Here is a 20,170-nt window from a genome sequence, read left to right on the forward strand (position 1 = left end):
ATAAGCTTCGATTACATTTTTTGGAAATATGTATAAGGATAATAATAGTCTTATATTTCCATCATATTTTCACAAAAAAAAAACTCTACCGCTTATGAATTTAACTTACCATTCGGATCGGTTCCACAAACACCAACTTACTGCCCGCCGTAAAAAGACAAATAATAACCAGAGAATTCAGCAACGATAAGGCATAGGACACATGAATTGCTTTCTGAAAGATTTTGGCACTCAGAAAACGACCATGCCAAGCGAGTTGATTATTCGCCGCAGCAATAATGGACCAACAGCCGCTCATAGTATAAAGACAACGTTGTAGTACGAAAACAAAGGTCTCTACCCACACTGAATAGCCACGCCCCAATGGAGCGGGTCGCATACAAATCATAAATACCAAATGAATGAGTTGGCAGTAGAAATTCGTTAATAATTTAAAAGATTGAAGCTGTGCATTATATTCGAGGTAAAGCCAACAAGTGAGAGCACCGAAGAGATATGGAAAAATTCGGACTAGCGGATGCGCATAGAACTGGGTAAAGTACGTAAATGTGGTCTCCAAAGATATCTGAAAGTTCACCTGTAAGCCCACGATTGTTTGATATACCAAAGATGATATCATTAGCAGCAAAAGAGAAATCTTAGCATACTTTGGGTGTCTGGAAGAAGAAAAAGTTTTATACTGTATATATATACATATATTTTCGAATTTGTCAATTTACTTAGCATAAATAACCAAGAGCACTGTCAAGGTGATCGTAAATTGCATTTCCAAAGACACAAACCAGGTCCATGCCAAGCACATCTCTTTATGATTGTATAAATTGTGTATGAAGAGCACGTTGCGCCACCAGTAATGCTCGCAGTTTTCCGTTACAAAACCCGATAAATTAAACACGGTTGTACTGTCGTTGTATTTCATCGTTAAATAGGTAACACATAGCATAAAATAGTAGAGTGGTGCTAATCTAGAAATAACATAAAAAAATAAATACGTTGTATTCTTCCCCAGTAGGACAGTCTATCAAGAGAGACTAATTGTTCATTATGGTTTTATGTTCGCTTGTTAATTTCAAAAAATCGATTTTTCATTTTGCATAAAGAGCCCCGGCCCTCTAGTAATTTAATATCTCCTAAACCGTTCAAGCGTCCCTACTTTCCTTGCCAATTCGGAGCTACCAAAAATGATGTATAACTATAAACAAATGCGTCAGTGATATAAAACAGTATAAATTCAATATTACTACATTTCGACCCCAATTACACGGCATCTTTTTTCGGAGCTCTTTTTGGAGATCGACTAGGGGATAACGGGAAACGAAAATTTTTCAAAATTAATCGACGATTCTCAAAGTAAGGTTTGAGGAGAATAAAACAATAGAGAACCCACTTATAGCTCAAATTAAGTAACAGAGAAGAACTTGATTACTGTATAGAAAACGCAATTACCAAAACGAGAACGAAAAAGCAAAAATTCATAGGAACTTTTCCCTTTTTTCGTTTATGACATCACGAACAAATGGACTTTTTTATTAAATACACTCCAAAAAAGTAGGATAGTAGGATGCCAGACTAAAGAAGAAATGCTTTGCAGAATAATAACTAATGTGTAAAATGAGACAGATGGTTTATTTTCTGGATATCGAAATTAGACTATCGGTACTATCTACCTTTTGAGGTCACGATCCGTAATTCTGAGGCTCTTTGGTATTTAATACCTCTGGTCTGGGTCTGGGATCTCATAAAATATAAATAAATATGTATAAAAAAAAGATGATCACCTGGGCTGAGCTGAGTCCATTAGGTATGATAGTTGTCTGTATACACGAAGTAGTCAGTAAGTTTTTGATATTATACTATATCTGAAATATCGCACATGTCCGTTTCTTCGCCGATATCAGACTACTAGAGGATACAGTTGTCGTACAAACTTTATGATCAAAATCAAGTTGTGGTATGGAAAACTTTTTTATTTGTGAAAAGTTTTATAACTTCGATGCAGCCGAAGTTAACGTATTTTCTGTTTAGCGCAGCTTCAAAAGCTAAGTTAACTCACCTGAGAAAACGGTGAAATGTCAGCTTGACGATTTCCAAAACACTTCGACTGAAGTTGAATCGTCTTATAGTTTCCAATTGACTTCGATTCCGCAAGTAACTATAGGTCTGTAGAAATCCACTATACAAAATATATGTGTTGAATAAGTAATTAAAATATTGATGGAAAAATTGAATGCGAAACTCGCCTGATTAGTAAAAACACATCCATGGCCACCTCCATATTTCCCATACTACTCACATAAGTGAAAAGCTGCATCGGATTGCTGACAATGGCTTTCAACATAATGAAAGTATGGAAAAATGTGGCAATAAGAGCACTCTCAATGCGTCCACCATTCAAGAAAGCAAATGTATTAGACGCGCTATCGGGCGGCGCTAGTATCTTCGAGCAATTTAATTGGAAATCGTAACAAAGTACAAAAGCCTCTAACGAGCTTGGTTTTACTTGAACGTTTGTACTTGGTAAGCGTCTTGTGCGCAAATAATAAGCGCACAAAGTCATAAACACTGTGTATGTGACAAAAACGACGACTAATTTGAATGCAATCATTTTATAAAAATCCCCCGCTTTAAACTCCATTGCCTTCACTTTGAGCACACGTGGTTTGATCACATGGAGGTCGCCACTAAGAAAAATCTCACTTGCAAAATATGCGGGCACCAACTCCATCAACTGTTGAGAGTTACACTCGGACGGCATGCACAAACCGATATGTAAGAGTTGCCGCGCCTGGCCATACACGACGTCTGCTTGGTACGAGGAATTATGGGCGGCATAAATAACGCGATAGTCCACATCAAAAGGCGTTTTGTCCGTTAGCAGGGACATATTCATTTTGTGCGTCACATAACGGGAAATATCCAAGTTAAGGCCGCTCTGTGCCGCCTTGCACAGCTCAGCACTACCCAGCCACATGTTGTCGCCGAGCATGAAAGCGGGTGGTTGCTTGCCGGAGGCGTCAAGTACTGAAAATTGTTAAAAGCATAAGATTTGTTTTATTTATAACAACAATTAGCGCTGCAGCGTGTTCTAACCTTTAAGCGCCCATAATTCGCGCTGCAAAATGCCTCGTCGCAGCTCCTGCAATCGCGCGTGACATTCTTCACCCACTAGTTCGGCTTTGCTTACGGTGGTCAGTGGGAAAAGTATGGTGTTGTATTCCAATATATCTGACAAACTCAGTTGATTTTTCGGCACTCTTGTATCTTCATTCAAATTACCGTTTATTGACGGTAAAATAACCACCATTATTGGCAATAAAAGAGTCCGCGTCAATTTGTACATGATTTCGTTATAAAAGTATGTCTTTGTAATAACCGAAATTGCGCTTCGACCTACTGGTCAGTAGTGCCGAGTTAGAAAGACTGTGTGGCAATACCAAATATTGCATCATATTCATATTACTATATATAAATTCATTTAAATATCGGCACATAATATATCAATTAAATATTTAGTTTTTGCGTAAATGTTGTTAAACAACACGCAGCTTTGACAAATTGAGTGCAATGTAAAGTTGAAAAAACGATTTATTAATATTAATAAAAAGTTTTTATTTTCTATGCTCTTGTCACAGCGTGTAACAATTAAAATAATCGATATTAATATGGAGTATCATTTATATCGTTATATACATATATGTACTATATAAATCATGGGAATGACGAGGCGGAACGGAATGAGTGAAAATTTTGTAACTTTAGTCAATCTGCAAGATTATTTATAATTTGTACCATCTGCCTTCTTTATAAAGAAATATAGACGACATTGCATAATATGGGTTCAATATTTGCTATAGCTACTTTAAATCTAATATAGGGAATATCAATTTTCTGAGTGGCTTTATAATGCACTTGTCTGTCAATATGTAGAATATCTTAGCCAAACTAAATGAACGGACAAGTCGTGGACATACAGTTTGATGACGAAATCGACCTACAAATAATTATTTTGGGAATTTTAGTGGACCTTTCGTAAAATATATTTTTAAAACCTTTATAATCTTAATTTGCGACTTATCTTATCTAATGCAAACTTGAGTTCAATACCAAAAGTCAATAATATAGTAATTTACTACTTCCCTATCGAAGCAAACTTTACAAAAGAGAAATGTCGAAAGAGCGAAAAAATTATGGCATCGTTTGCTGCCCCTATCGTTCTACTTTATTAGCGTCCTATTGAAAATCGCGTTTTCGTGCGTTTTTTTTTTGTTGAAAATTAGAACATTTACTTAAGAAAATCTTATACAATAGTATTACTCAAAATCGATAGCAATGGTTTCACCTCGTTTTAGAATCTAATAATTGTACCACCTTTCTTATCCTACCAACTACGGAACATTTCTTTGGCGTCATGGATATTGAGTTTTGCCCTTGATTTAGCTGGATGACCAGGTCTCATATATGATTTTTTGTTTTGTCTTTAATTATTCATTTTTCATCCATCAGATGCGAAAACTACTCCTCTTTGTAGCGTTCTAGCAGCATTACAGAGATCAATATCGTATTTTACCGTTTTTTGGTTACAAGATCTAGCACCCAATTTTTTTGCTTTTGAATGTATCCGGCTGCTTTAAAACGTTTTGAAATATATCCTTGAATTACTCCCTATTATTCTATGTGCTCTTCTTGTGTTTAGCAACCTAGTAATGCATCTAGTTCTTCATACTTATTTTTTTCAATAGTAATAAACATTACGACCTTAAAAACGTGCAGAGTTTTTTTGGCTAAAACATGTTCTTCATAAATTCTCATAAGAATATCATGACTTGTGGCTGCTTCATATGTAAGTGATGAAGAAAAACTCCTCGCATTAACACTTTTGCAGACACAAGGTTCAACAAATCTGAGTTCAAACAAGTAAGGAAGGGTTAAATTCTGGCTTAACCGAACCGGAGAAAATTCTTTAAACGTTGACAAAACTGCAACTGTATATATCTTGCTTCGCGTCAGCCTAAATTATATTAAAACGAATTCGTTAAATATATGTGTGATTTTAACTTAACTCAATATATTGATCTGGTGTGGAAAACTTCAACCAGAGGTTCTGAATTCATTATATTAAAAATATGAGGGTTAGGCCATGGTTTTAATCAACTTTATTAATATTCAGCGTCAAACTTAGAGAAATTTCACTAAAATATCACACATTTTGACCAACCTAAATGGTTAAATTCAGATAGTTGGGGACAAATGAAAGTCTAGAAGACAAATTTATTCTATTAACCCCTAAAGCTACTTCTACTTGTCAGGGAGGAAAAAAGCATGTGTGTGTGTAACGAAAAGATTTGTTGCTGTTCAAGGGGTCAGAGTCCCATATATTTGAACATTGGTTACGAAAAATTGAACGAGGAATCGAATGGAAAAGTCAATTTTGGGGAAAAAATTGGTGGAAAAGCACAAAAAACTATTTTTTTTTAAGGATTTGGAAATTTTTTTTGGATTTTGAAAATATTTTTATCAGAAAGCTGAGGTTTTTTTACATTCAATTGTATAACTTCAAATTTTTTGTACTGAATTTTCAGGTCGTTAAAAAATAAAAGAAATAGTAATTTTTTTGTTTGATCGAAATACGAGTACAAAACCATGTGGCCAATTGATGGAATGGCCCTTAAATATTATTGTTATTTATGCTGAAAATGAATGAAATCTGTTAAGACCTTTGTCCCAAACTACCAACTTAGTGGTCCTCCATAATGTGATACCCTGAATTCGGTGATTTGTGCTAACCATCTTGACTTTAATAAAAGTACCTCGGACATAAAGCAAAATGTTGTAATGAAACTAAGTATGTATATATAAAGTTTTGTCAACATCAGAGAATATTCCCACGCTATTGAGCGTGCACTCGAACATAGGACTACCTTACTTGTTTTTTTTTTGTTTTTGTTTTTTCTGGTAATAATCTTGATAATATTAATATACTGTGTATACATGGTTTGCTCATAAATACTGGTTAGTGCATCCGGTTGAATATATCATATTAAGATTGTTATTGCTTTCGAGACACAGGGGCAGTTTGATAAACCAGTGATCATTCAAATGATTGGAGTGCAACGAATATGAGTGATGAACAAAAATAAGTTACATGAGCAGTGTGTATAGCGGCACTATAGTGAGGCCGCGACTAAGAAACAATGAATATTGCCATTCGTGAAGAGCTTGTTGTATTAGACTAAAGAACTTTAATAAAATATTAAAAGTGGAATTTTTTTTGTAAGACTGTCGACTGTTAATAATTTGCCATTAGCAACGGAAGAATTCGACATTCATAATTCGATTACAATCAGATTTGGTATCTCAATAAGTTATATAATATTATAACTCGCGGAAAGAAATACTTATTTTAATATTATCCTAATTTATTCAAATGAGATATACATATGTGATATACACACATACACTGTTAAAGTGACGTTCTCTTAATACCTTTAAGGCATCCGGTATAAACTCCACCCGAAGTGCAAAAATCTTTTTATTTGGTATATGGTATTAGGGGAAGTATTGAAGCGATGTTTTCGTGTTTGACATTACGACATATTGTACTAAGGTCCTCTTGCTCTGTGTATGGAAACTTGAAATATTATAGTCTGATATCGACTATTTTTCAGTGTGATTATTCAGGGTATGATTTTTCAGTCATACCTTAAATAAAATTTGTAAGCAAAGAATCATATGGAATCTATAGTTGTGATATATGGGAAGTGGGCTTAGTTCTAGCCCGGTTTAGCCCACTTTACTACTACTTCAAGTAGTTCCTAAGATATGGAGCCTTACCTAAAGTGGGCGATGGTTGCCGAAAGCCCTAGGAAGCCTTCTAAGTTGCCGGACCACTGCAGGATATTTCAAGCTGAAGTCTTTGCGAATGCGAAAGCCTGCAGACAATTTCAGGTTCAACGTTTACTTAGGCAGCCAAGCAGCAAACGAGGCAGTAACCTCATATCGCATATTGGTCAAAAGTGTCTTTGAAAGCAATGAAATAGTGGGCGAGATTGCAAAGAATGGTGTACGGCTTACACCGGAAAACGTGATCAACATTGGGAAACATATGGTCAGAAGCGTGGTAAAAACAATCAAAACCCAATGAAACGAGCTACCTGTGTGCAAAACTGCAAAAGTCATGTTCAAAGCGGTAGGTCGTAAGTACACAAAATTTCTAATTGCACTCTATAGAAAAGACTGTAGGAACATGATTGGAATATTAGCTGCTAATTTTTTGGTCGGACAGATGGAGAAGCTAGCAGGAATTGTCTAGAGCAAGGCACCAGGGAACAATAGAGCATCGTAACGGGCCAAAACTGGTTTATGCGTGGCTCATTGTCCTACCAGAATAACCTAACACAGCAAATGTGGTCATATGAGCTATATATGGTTTGTGAAATATAAACATTAAATCTATTATGGGATAGGATGCCGTCCAATTTTTGAAAATATACAGATGCCCAAGATGTACTAATTTAATTTTGTGTCTTAATGTGATGATTAATTGTATCACCTGATAAGTTTTCAATTAACACCGTTTTGTGATGGTGGCAATATTCCGGTTCTGTCAATCTGCAACATCAACCTCTCTTGGGGGACAAATAACCCGAGAACCAAGTTTCATATCGATATCTCAATTTTTATTTCTTTTATGCGACCATCCTGTTGAGGTCTTTTAATGGAATAATGTCTCAGAAAACTAGAGTCGTAGAGTACGGTGAATGCCGAAGTGATTCAAAGTGCAATTCAGAACATTTTGCTATTGTTTACTGACATATCATATCCCATATCATCTGGGATGTTCATTAATGATATATGAAAACTTCTTCAATAAGATGCATCGTTACCTAGAATAAACTTAAGTATGAAAATGATCACTTCACAAGGATCTGGGTAGATTTGAACAATGGCATGTCGATTAATAAATTTCAAACGCCACTGCTTTTCAATACTTGAATGCTGCTATATAAATAATGACTATCTTTACGACTTCATAATAATAATTGTCAATCGTGATGTGGTAGCCAAGACGTGCTTGCGCTTATCAATGAGTTCAAACCATTCCTATATACTGTATAAATTTATCTAACTATAAGTATTAATGTTCGTTCAACATTTTTAATGGCATATCAATTGATTTTATTGCGGCATTCACTCGTTTACCTAAAGTAAAACACAATAATTAGGCAATAATCGGATTCTACGAAGTAGCATTTAATGCGCATACGAAACCGTTCCCAGGCATTTACGAAATACCAGATATTTATGAGCCGCAACAACATTTAAAAGTTTCACTTGAAAATCCTAGCGCACATCCTGTTTAGTCTGAGCGCTCCGGATCGCACCCGAACCATAAAATTACTATTCGCATTTTCGTGTTGGTGGTCCACTTGCAAGGCGCAGGCGCAGGCGCAGGCGCAGTCGCAGCGGCAACAGCAGCAGCAGGAGCAACAGTGGCGGCGGTGATTCTCTGTCTACCTTACAGCTTATCAGCTGATGCATCAGCTGTTGTACGGCAATAAGAATTGAGACACTACTTGTTGCTCTTTTTCAAAGTTACTGGTATGTTTGTGTGCGTGTTTATTCATCACTAAATACAATACAAAGAAGACAAACAACTCTAGAGGGCATGTACTTGTTGCCGTTGCTGTTGTGTTTGTGCTTGTTTCTTGAGTTTTTGAGAAAGTGCCATCATGCCAATTAAAAGAACCGTTGCTCCTTTTACCGTCTCGCCATTGACAAAAATCTTAACTGTCCAATGGGTCATAAATTGTTACCTTTGTCGATGAATATTTCCAAGTAATTGGACCGGCGGACAATTCGACTACCAATCGGCCGTGACGAAGTGCACTTGTGTGGTGGCACAGCGCTGCCGCTGTTGCCGCTGAGTTTACTTTTACACCGCCGCCGCATTCCGGCATGTCCACCTCCACTGAGCTCCAAGAATTTTTGCGGCATGTCCTTTGGTTTTCCAGCACACAGGAGGAGATGCAGTGAAGATGCGTGGATGAGGACGAATCTGTGGAGTATGCACCCCGAGCACCGGATGTACGGCATAAGAGCCACAGTGTGCCGTTGAGAACTTAGACGTGAGCAACAGGAGCACGGCACAAAGGCGGGTAGCATATACTTATCTATGTATATTTTTATTTTTTAGAAATATATGTATGTAAATATTCTATATATTGTTCGTAAGTGTATTTCTTAAATGCGCAATATTATTGTTCCTTGCTTTCTCACTTTTTACTACTTTAGCACTTAAAATCCGGCGTTGTTTACATTAGAACTTATAACACATCGAGCACAATAGTTTCGTTTTTAGTTTGGTTTTTTTTATTTCAAAAAATACTTAATTTTTTCTTGCTGTTTTTTGAAAACATAAACTATTTGACGTTATCTACCTTTGTTTCGTTTATTGTTTATGGGACATTTTTGTCAAGTGATGCTCGGCAAAATCCTTCTCGCATGTCCTTTGCGCGTACGAGTCATTCAAATCACCACCGCCAATCTGCGCGGCAAATTCGGGCTCACCTCAGTCCCTAATTACGAAGCAATGTGCCGCGCGACAGAGTGTCTGTTTAACTGTCGCGTCTTCTTGCTTTGTTTTATGTGCGATTTGTGCTATAAAATCGGGGAAAAAACTACCAAACAATGATAGGGGCGAACATTATGCAGCAGAAGACAGTTCCATTAAATGCATCCACTATTGTAACGGTATGACTGTCTATCGCAGCATTCAAGCACTTTGACACAAAAAAAAAATAATAATAATAATGAAACATAAACTTTTAATGTTTGCCCCTTTTTAACTATATGTCCCAATGCTTGCTTAGTTTTCATTAACTTTTCTTTTTTTTGTAAAATTTCCTCTGCCTTTTTCAATATCGCGCCCAAATGCGCAGCAAAAATATTCTTTTATATAAAAGTCCTTTGTATTTTTGGCCGAAGTATCGCGTTATAATGGCAGTTTTTTGATCTTTGTAGCTAATAGTCCTTGCAAATGCACATCCCCTATCATTACTTTATGCAATAAATGATTAAAGCAATTTAGAAATCCACAAGAATGATTTATGACAAATAAATTTTGTTCAAAAAGTGTTCAAATATCATGCTAAAATTATTAAAAAACAAAGAAAAAACAATTTGTAGGATCATACGTCACAGCATCATCTCAATTGTGGTGTGTTGTAATCGTTGGTTAATGAAAGTTAATTTAGCCACTACCAAAATGTGTGATAGCCTCGATTGTACGAAGAGCAAATCGGAATCAATACTGGTTAAATATAATCAAAAATATATTTTTTATACATAAATCTAATTAAGGCTACTCTCTAGTAAGTTGTGTATAAGTATGTGTGAGGTGAATTTTGTCAAACTTTATCGCTTCAAGAGCTCAGTGAAAGCTTATATCTGTGAAAACTGTTGTAATATTTTGACCACTTCGGAGGGCTTCAAAAGAAAAAATATGTTCAGTAGCCCTAATCTATATTTTCCAAGCGGGAATTTACAACCTACATAATTCGATATTAATTATGCTCTAAACGGAATATATATATATTTTGCCACGAAGTTTGTAATATCCAGAAAGAATTGTTCGAAACTTATAAGATATATGACTAGATGTCAAACTGACCGATCAAAAAAAGTCTTTATATGGGAACTTTTTATTTCGCGAGATAGTTTCACAAAATTTGGCATGTATAGGCGGAACATGTGCTGTCGCAAAAGCCTTTTGGTCCAAGAACGATGGAAAAAGATCAGGTGACCTCTTTACCATCAGTAAGGTTAGCCTCTCCCTAAGAGTGGGGCTTTTAACGGGCATGCTATTGGCGTCCACGCAGTAAGGCTGGAAATCCCTCCGGACGCTGCCTGCCGAAGCTGTATGGAAGAAGATGAGCTGAAAACAACTCAACACTTACCTCTTGAATGTGCAAGTTTTGTATTGGCCACAAAGCGTTTTGCAAATTTATAGTTCGAACACAGGACTTTTTCCTTTCTATAGCATCATAAAGGACTACACATAGCAGTCCACATGCGATCTTTGTTTTTTTTTTATCTGCCATCTAACCTTACTTAACCTAGCCGTTGATCAAAAACAAGTTGTAGTATGAAAACTTATTAAGAAGAGTATAATGTCCATATATTTTTTTCCAACGCGAATTAGATAACGATCCAAGCCAAGAATCTTTGAAATTCAAGAAGCTTAAAACGATTTTACTAAGAAATATTAGGTGAAATTTGAGTGTATTTGCTTAATGGCAAATATTCGTTATGTTAATAGCAAATAATTTTTATAAAAACTTAACTGTTTTGGAAAGCAGGGCAGCAGTGAAAAGTGGTGGCAGAAGCCAGCAACTTCACTTCTACTGGGTTCCAGGCCATAAATTCATTGAGGACAGCGAAATAGTGGACGAGATAGCCAAGAATGGTGTACGGCTAACACCCGAAAACGTGATAAATATTGGGAAACCCATGCATATTCAATACATGTTAAAGGACATCAAAATCCATTGGAATGAGTTAACCGGGTGCAAAACTGTAAAAGTGATGTACAAAACGGTAATGGATATTTTTTCAGAAGTGTTGCTTTCAAAGTGGAATACTGTTTTTCGGAGTTAGTCTCTTAAGCAACTGTTACTTGATTTATACTAAGATTCGTTTGACATTTGCTAATGACACAATTGTGGCTAGTTTTATTATCGACACCACTTTGGTATACATAAATTTGTCWATAAATAAATAAATAAATGAACAGACGTAATCCGGAATAACAAGAAAATTTTCGGACAAGCTTTTTATCGAAGTAAAGGTTCAGCCAAATATGTGGTTGACATAGCCGCACAGCAGATTCAGTAATTCGAGCAACCATGGATCGGTTTCGCAACACGCTTTCTTCGATGGATAAGCGCATGAAGTTTTCCTCCAAGGCCTGAATCGAAGCAGGATTGACGCATAGACTTTGCATATCGCCATAGGAAAAAGTTTAACGGTGTGATATCACATTATCGTGGTAGCCAATCGACCAGCCCATAATTTCAAATTATTTACTCATCGCATTGTTTTCTCAGACGTCTTGTTGAAAAAAAATGTCGCTGAGATCACGAGTTTCAATGTCAGGCATCAAATAGTCGATTACCACTTTACTAAACCGTTGTTTTTTCTGGATGAAATGGCAGCTCTTTAATATCAAATGCGGCAATTTTGCTTGTTTGTATATCTATTGAAAAAAGTACCTCTACTTGGATCACCCGTTACCTACAAAGTGTCGCAAAGAATATGTATTCAATTATTGTTATTCATAGTAAGAATTTTTGAAATCCCTTCATAAGCGTGTAAATTTTACAATATTCTTTATATGAAGTTCTTTGACTGCAGTGCAATTATTTGCGTGGGATTTCATTTTTTGACAGGTATACGAACGAGCATTTTGGCACAATCTGCAAATTAAGCCAACACAAAACCGGTAATATCAATATTTTTGATTCATTTGTCAATTGGGAAATGAACATCAATTTCAATTCAAAATGTGTATGCTAATCTCTAGAGATATAAGTTTAACGAAAATTCTTACCTGAATATTTATTTTTGAGTTCAATGTTTAACCAGTTTAGGTCTGCATGACCATTAAAGGACATTTTTGTTAAGAAACTTGTAAAAACGCATAAACCTTTTTGCGGATGAATAAAATCTTTTGGCGCGACTTTTGAACAAAAATAAATAAATATTGTTTAAAATTTTCTAAAGTCACCTTGGATGAGGTAGCGCAGCTGTTAACCTGTCCTACCGCCAGTCATTGACATTTTCCGGTTGAAAGTATGAATAAACAAAGTGATATTCCCGATTTCAATGACTCTGCAGGTTCGGCGTCACTTTGTCTTCTGTGCAAACAGTTAGTCGCCAGTCAGTGAAACGTCAAATTTCAACTATTTACGTTACTCATCTTACGGTGAATTCACGAACAATTGGAAAATGCGCAACATTTAATTTCGCACGCTCGTTAAAACGGTATAATTACAGCGCTAGCAGCGAAAGGATTATGGCAGTGACACCCACACTTGCGGCTGTAAAGCCAATTAGGGTCAGTGCGCAGTAAGAACTGGCGGAACTCGAATAACCTTCGAGCAGCGATTTCGACTTACGTCATTTCATTGAATGTCTCATGTCTTGAGGCATAGTACACATACACACAGACACAAGTTTGTATGTAAATATTTATGTGAGCTAATGGTACGTGCGATTTCCACATGTTTATTCAAATTTCTTTAATTGTTTGAGTTGATGCAACATTTGGTATAGCCTTCGAGGAATTTCTACGTCTTCAGCCATAGTTATCTCTGCATCAAGGAAGCTGCCTGCTTTGCCTTTGGTTTTTCTAATATTTCAAAATTTTTCTATTCTACTATGGTTTTTTTTTTGGACTCATTGCTGTTTTCGCACTTAATTTTGAGAGATACTCAATTGTATGTACTTACAAGGCGGATCATTCAGGATTATCTGTTCGGCACACAAGCGCTGCTGGAGGTACGCAAACAAGGTGCAGCAGCTAACCAGCTAAAGAGCTAGTCTTGCTGGCAGGCCTAAGGCTTTTCTCGAAAAAAATTCGGAATATTCTATGTGAAATCTGAAGGCGTAGTATGTATGTGGGGTGCTCCGTTGGAGCGTAAATCTTTGCACAATGAAGTCTTCAAGGCGATGCCTTCGCGCCATTTCTGCGCTCCTTCACTGGCTTGCGGAAGTTGTCTGGTTTCTCAGCTTCATTTCGTTACTCATTCAATGATCATGATTTGCTTTTCTTTATTTCATGCTCGTACAGATTTCGTCCTCTCACCGTCTACTTGCGTTCGTTTGTCCTTGCACGGCTTCGTGTCTAGTATACACCCGCACTTGAGGTCACGTTCGGGCGTAAATACGAACATTCATGCTGGATACAATGCATGAACCGTTGGACCACCTGAATTTCTCGTGCTATTTGTTTTTTTTTTTCTTTTTATGCGCAAATCTTTCTCACCAGCTCTGTGCTCGCATGTGTATTTGCCCGCTTTTGTTGGCTCCGTGTGTCGGCAAAACTTTGACCGTTGCCAAATTCACAGGTTGTTAAAGAATTGGTCCTTGTATGCGCTTATCCTCGGCTTGCATGTGTTGTTGTTGTTTTATTTTAGGTATTTATGCTTTTTTCTTGCTACTCAATTGAGTTATTGTTCCAATTCCAGCGAAATTTTGCCAACGTATTTCTATGAATGAATTTTCACAAACATCCATCAAACGTCTCGCGCTTTGGCTCAACATTTCCGCACTCCAATACATATGTACATATATGAATGTATGGTACTTCATTCACAGGATGCACTTTGGCGTGCTCATCCGCTCACTCACCTACTACGCTGCGTAGTAATACGAGCCACGAGGAATTTTTTCCAATGAAAATTTGCGGCAAATTTGCTTTGGTGCCAATTTTTTGTTCTTGTTTTTGTGATACCATTCGCATACTCATCGCCTATTTTTTGGTGTCTGCGTGCGGAATTTTCCCGATTGTTTTGCGACAATGGACACAAGTGTATCGCCACAATGGGCATGGCTCCTTAAAATCACAACAAACAAATATGCTTATAAGCATGTAACTATTGGGCATTATTCTACATTCTTATTGTTGTAATCGTTGTTGACTCGCCACGGCCTTTATGGCTGGTACGAGGTGTACAATAAATTTTATTGGAATCTCATTGGCATTTGGAGGAGCTTGCTTTACGAGTATTTAGTAGTTCTCACACGTCTTGCCGATTGTTCTTGTTCATGCATTCGTTTCGTGGATACGAAAGACATTGGATTAAACCTCAAATATTTTTGTGTTGAAATATTTTATGGAAGATTAGCCTAACGGATATGCCATTTGGGTGTTCTACAGGCGATAAATGCTGGTATTGCGGCAAGATGAAGGGCAATTTGGCGAATATTCTTGGTAAATATCTTGAGGTGGGAAAATTTCTTATGGAATGCGTGGAATGTTGCTGTAATAATGGCGGTGCAGCCGGAACTTGATTAAAGATGATGTGTGTGATAATGAAAATGTTTTGGTGAGAAAATTGTAAATCAATGAGTTGGAAAGGCGTGATTAGTTAATAGTTTTTGTGTGATTAGCCGTATTTCAGTAAATTAATAGATTGATATATCTTAACGTGGTAGTTTTAACATGATATGCACTTTTGCAGAATAGTTTTGAGGAAAGCTGCTGAGAAGATAGTCAAAGTATTCGTATCATATGTAGTTTCCTAGGCTGAACGAACTGACGGTTGAAATTTAATTTTGATACCGTACTGTACATTTATAATTAAGAGTTAGTTATGCATACAAATATATATTTTATAATTAATCACACTAGTTATTCAAGAAATTTTATGAATGAGTGAAATTATGGTAGCTAAGTTGTTAGAGGGGATGTCATACGACGCACTTAGGCCTTTAGGAGGCCTATGGTGAAACCACTGTACTAAGATATCATTACTTTATGATGTCTATCTGAAACAGTACGAAAATCTGTATATGTATGTATAACTTCCAAGACAAAACCCTCGACCGATAGAGACCTTTCTGCCATATTCCCTTCCTGCCATAAACGTGGCTCGTTGCACCGAGCCTCCGAGATATCTGTAAGATATTTGTCGATTGTCGATTAAATATCTACAAATAGCCAGTCAATATTGCTCTTTATCGAAGTCTAATTGTAGGGTGCTGCCTGCTCTGGCGAGTTGATCTTATTAAAAGTTTCCAGAAGTATCATTGTGACCTGGAACCCATTGCAGATTTATCTTGAAGTAGAATCCAAGAGATCAGACATTATTTGATTATCTTGAATGAGCCCTTAAGAGTCTTTGTGACTTCAAAACCGCTCGGCCATATAAAAAATATATTTCTTTTTGTAAGCACCCGTTTTGCCAAAGAGAAGGCTTCATTTATGATTGTAGCTCTGTCTCTTAATTAATCGCAACATTATGGTATTAAAACATATTGTTGTAAGGAACGTTTGCACTACCGAAAGACTTCTTCCACCTTCAGGCTATATCTTTTTCAGACTTCTTCAACCTTGGTTACCGCTTCCTTACACAGGGAAGCCGTACGATATTTGGCACAGCTGACCAGCTTGTCCGCCGCCCTCACCGCCACTAAGCACTCTTCTAGACCACTCAAGTGTGCTCAGGTTTCTTAATATCCATTTAAACGTTCCATGTGCTCCATGAACCTAGCTAAGGTTCTTCCGCTGGTGCAGGCGATTTCACCTCGCACCTCAACCTTACTTCCGCATCTTGCCGATAGGCTTCTGCTGACCAGCTTATCATACCTAGCCGGTGACGGAGCTTTTAAAGGGAAAGTGCTTCCGGAGTATGATTTGCCGCCCCAAGCAAGGATCCATCCGGGATACTGTCCAATTATACGTTCAGTTATGACTTACTCTCACCAATATCCGTTTCGYTTCGTTTTTGCTCATTTTATTATTAACATTTTATTGGGATCCCAAAAAAGCAGCTATCCAACTTCTTTTAATGGCTCCAAGGTTATCACTGTTAAGAATCCAAGGCATTCTAAGAAAAAGTGGGAGTCCTTTCAACCTCCACCTACCACATCAACTTAACTATGATGAGAAAGGAATGTACTCAGGACTGGCAGGGTTACTTTTTTTGAATTCTAAAAATATTTTTGGTTTAGCACTTTGCTATTTACAGCAAAGTTTATTATATTCACGTAGACTGAAACTGTATTATGTGTGGAGATAGCCAAAGGAGAACTCTGCTTATATTTTAAGCATCGAAACTTTTCTTCGATAGCTCTGATAACTGTACCACAGGGCTATTATTAAGATTTTTTTTTCCCCGAGATCATATTGCCAATCTGACTTGAATTTAGAAAATATTAAGTGTTAGTAATTACCAAAAATTTACAAGCATATTTCATTGTGAGATTAGGTCACAGAAATCCTTTTATCTAAATACTAAATTTCAATAGAATAAGAACAAAAACACATTTCCACGTCTACTGAGAATACTACCCCACACTAGGCAGTTACATCGCAGCCCATATAATACGCAACGGGTTTTCCTTTAGCGTCACAAGTTTTTTCTTTAATTAATGCAACAAAGTTTTCACAATAAATGTGAAAACATAAATTTCTGTCTTAATTACGCAATGTGCACCAACTAAATTCCATTCAAGTGCAAAATTCAAATACACAAAGCTGAACTTTGACCTCGATATATACGCGGCGCGCAAAGCGCAAGCGCAGCAGTGGCAACTTTCCCTTTATGGGACACAAAAGAAAGCACAAGAAATGATAAATATACCACCCTTTCCGATTTTGCTTACGCGCAAAAAGAAAACACAAAAACTCTGTTCAGACAAGCTATAATTTTTCATGTTTTACATGCACAAAAACTATTTTTCACAATAAAATCGCAGAATGGAGATAAAAAATCACTTACAATGCCATACATACGAACGTCTATATATCACTTTGTAATCCTGCAGCACATTAACATATCAACGTCTTGGCGTTGAACTTGCGACCAAGAAAGGGGCCGAGGTGGTGGTGGCGGCGAGCAATATCTATGGAAGCACAAAGGAGTAGTGCCAGCACATGTCAAATTTGCGGCCTAAAAGCATTGTAACGCATTATTTGTGGTCATGTCCGTCGAACCGGACACCCGGAGCTACAAAAACACACACACACACAGCAAAGAGATTGACTGAGTGAAAACCAACTGACCGACAACACGCCGCCTTATCAGTCAACTGACCAAGCCGTCCTAAGTGATCAATGTGGCGAGATTGGTGTAAGTGTATCACCTCACACTTACGCACATGTAACGGGAAAGCTAAATATCAACAAAGGAAAATGGAAAGAAAACCAAATAAAAGGAAAGGGGGAAGTCAATGAGTGGCAGGCATTTTTGCTATTTTGGAACAAATATTTCATGTTTTCGGGCACAAAAGTGTCCGGAGCACAGTTTACTCGTAGCTGGCGAAAGTAGTAAAATAGTCGCACAAAAGAAAACATGTTTTCGTTCAAACATTCTCGTTCATTGCGCTTTCGGTTAGTCAAATCCAAGTGACAGCTAAACTAAAGCTCGCTACTGCAGGATTGATGAGCGCCGTTGCACGAGAAAGCAAAGATTTCACACAAAATCCCTTAAATAATTGAAGTAAAACCAAAAAAAAAAAAAAAAAAAAAAAAAAAAAAAAAAAAAAAAAAAAAAAAAAAAAAAAAAAAAAAAAAAAAAAAAAAAAAAAACACGGAACTAGAACAAACCCCAGAAAAAAGTACAACAACGAAAAAAACTCAATAAGCTAGCAAATGTCTTGCGCCGCCTAACAATTCTCACACGGGACAGCAACACACACACACGAACACACGCTTGAGGTTGTATGTGCGCCACTATCCCAAGCTTGCGAACCTTCAGACCCAAAACCAAGTTCAATTTGTCTCCTTGGAACTCATCTTCAGGTAAGCCAGCGCCTGCAATGTGAACAGCTGACAAGAGTTGATAGGCGAGCATACAAAGGACACATCTAGGATGTGCTTGGCAAAGCGCGCGGTGTGTGCGTGTACTTTACTTGCAATTAAATCACAATATTTGCATTAATAGGCAAGCGGAAGGAAGCACAATTACGGCGATATTGTGCACACACACTCACATACATATCTTCTTGTAAGTTTCTGGGTGACCCATGCGAGCATGCGGCGGGGTCCTTGCTGCTTTTGCTACAATTTAGGCGCGTAGAAACTGGTCTCGTTTAAAGATTCATGTCGATCAGCTGGCTGCATGTGGCGAGCGTTCATTTCTTTCACAGTTGAGTAGATGAATTTTGCATACAGATGATTTTAGGCAATTCAAAATTTTGAGGGGGAATTATGTATCATCATTATTCCTATCCCAATCGGGTATATATTTTTATAAACACAAGCGCTTTATAAAACAGGTCAGTGCTGTTCTCGCTTAATGATCGTACTCGTTTTGAAATTAGCATAAAATTGGCGATTTTCTTTATGGAGAACAGGTATGCAATTTTTGTAATGTAATTTTTTTCTATGGACACTTTGATCAGCTGTTGCTAGGCAGTATTGAAATAGATGCTTCTTGTCATTATGCAATTCATCAGTAAAATTGCAAGCTGCAAGGGTAACGTTCGGTTTTTGCAATTTTTTGGAACATTTTTCAAGTTCTACTTCTAACATATATCGATAGTGATGCAAAACTCACATAAGGAGATAATAAATCGATAAAACAAAATTGTACAATCAACCAACAAGTTTATCAAATCCTTTCTATGATCTTAAAAAGGGCTTTACGGAAAATAAATTAATTAAATTTTCGTCTTCTTGATCGATGCCAAACTCCTACGAATGAAAATTTGAGTTTCTTTACGCAACAAAAGCAATACCATGAAAGCATTGTTTCGTATACATGATTCGTAATGGCTAATACTGAAAGGTTATCATTCTTTTGAGGAGAAACTTATTATTTGCACATAATTTTTTTCATATGCAGTCGTCATCGTAAACCATAGATCGAATCCAAACTTCAAAATTTTGGATAACCTTGTTTTAGTACAATTAGTCATTTGCTTCAAAACTGACATTTTTTAACGAAATGTTTAATGTAGGCCTTTGAGGGTCAGCTATATCGGTGGCGTTTTTGATTAAATTATACTTAAAAATTTTATTTCAAAGTCTATTTGGCTTATCGTCTTTGGTATTCATATGGTCCATGAGAAATTTTGGGAATTAATTACGATATCTGAAGATAGAGTTATTTTTAGTCGCAAGTGGGGAGAAGTTTCTGACCGCCATTCACTCCAGAAAAGATTATTTTACAAATACGTTTGAAGGCGAGCTTAAGTGAGAAGGCGAACCATCTCTCCCCAGGGTTGTGAGCTGAGTTTGGGATTCGCCACGTAAAAAATACCCCCAATGAAAAGGAAAAAGCAGCCTCGGATGAGATATCAATCCTTTTGAAGACGACCTCTGCAAAGGTGTTAAAGATTACGATTTAAAGGCATGCACCTGAAGATTCTGATCCTTTCATTCAGAATGTGCCCAGCTGGTTAATATGCTCGCCATCCAAGAATTTCGATGGACGGGAGAAGC

At 37.0% G+C, this 20,170-nt stretch overlaps 1 protein-coding gene across 2 annotated transcripts in view; it reads right to left on the minus strand.

Moving 5' to 3' along the window:
• The window catches only part of LOC108965848, a 149,517-nt gene that overhangs the window by 435 nt on the left and 128,912 nt on the right, over positions 1–20,170 (minus strand). For both annotated transcript variants that reach the window (XM_018928517.1, XM_018928507.1), the window contains 5 exons: positions 3,091–3,420; positions 2,241–3,021; positions 2,054–2,173; positions 720–965; positions 110–656 (listed from right to left, as the gene is read on the minus strand). In XM_018928517.1, the coding sequence (XP_018784062.1) occupies positions 110–656; positions 720–965; positions 2,054–2,173; positions 2,241–3,021; positions 3,091–3,340 (1,944 nt within the window). In that variant the 5' untranslated portion in view covers positions 3,341–3,420. The remainder of the gene's footprint in view (positions 1–109; positions 657–719; positions 966–2,053; positions 2,174–2,240; positions 3,022–3,090; positions 3,421–20,170) is intronic.

The sequence above is a fragment of the Bactrocera latifrons genome, unplaced genomic scaffold (assembly GCF_001853355.1).
Source record: "Bactrocera latifrons isolate USDA-ARS-PBARC rearing strain unplaced genomic scaffold, ASM185335v1 scaffold_10, whole genome shotgun sequence".
NCBI classification, from domain to species: Eukaryota; Metazoa; Arthropoda; class Insecta; order Diptera; family Tephritidae; genus Bactrocera; species Bactrocera latifrons.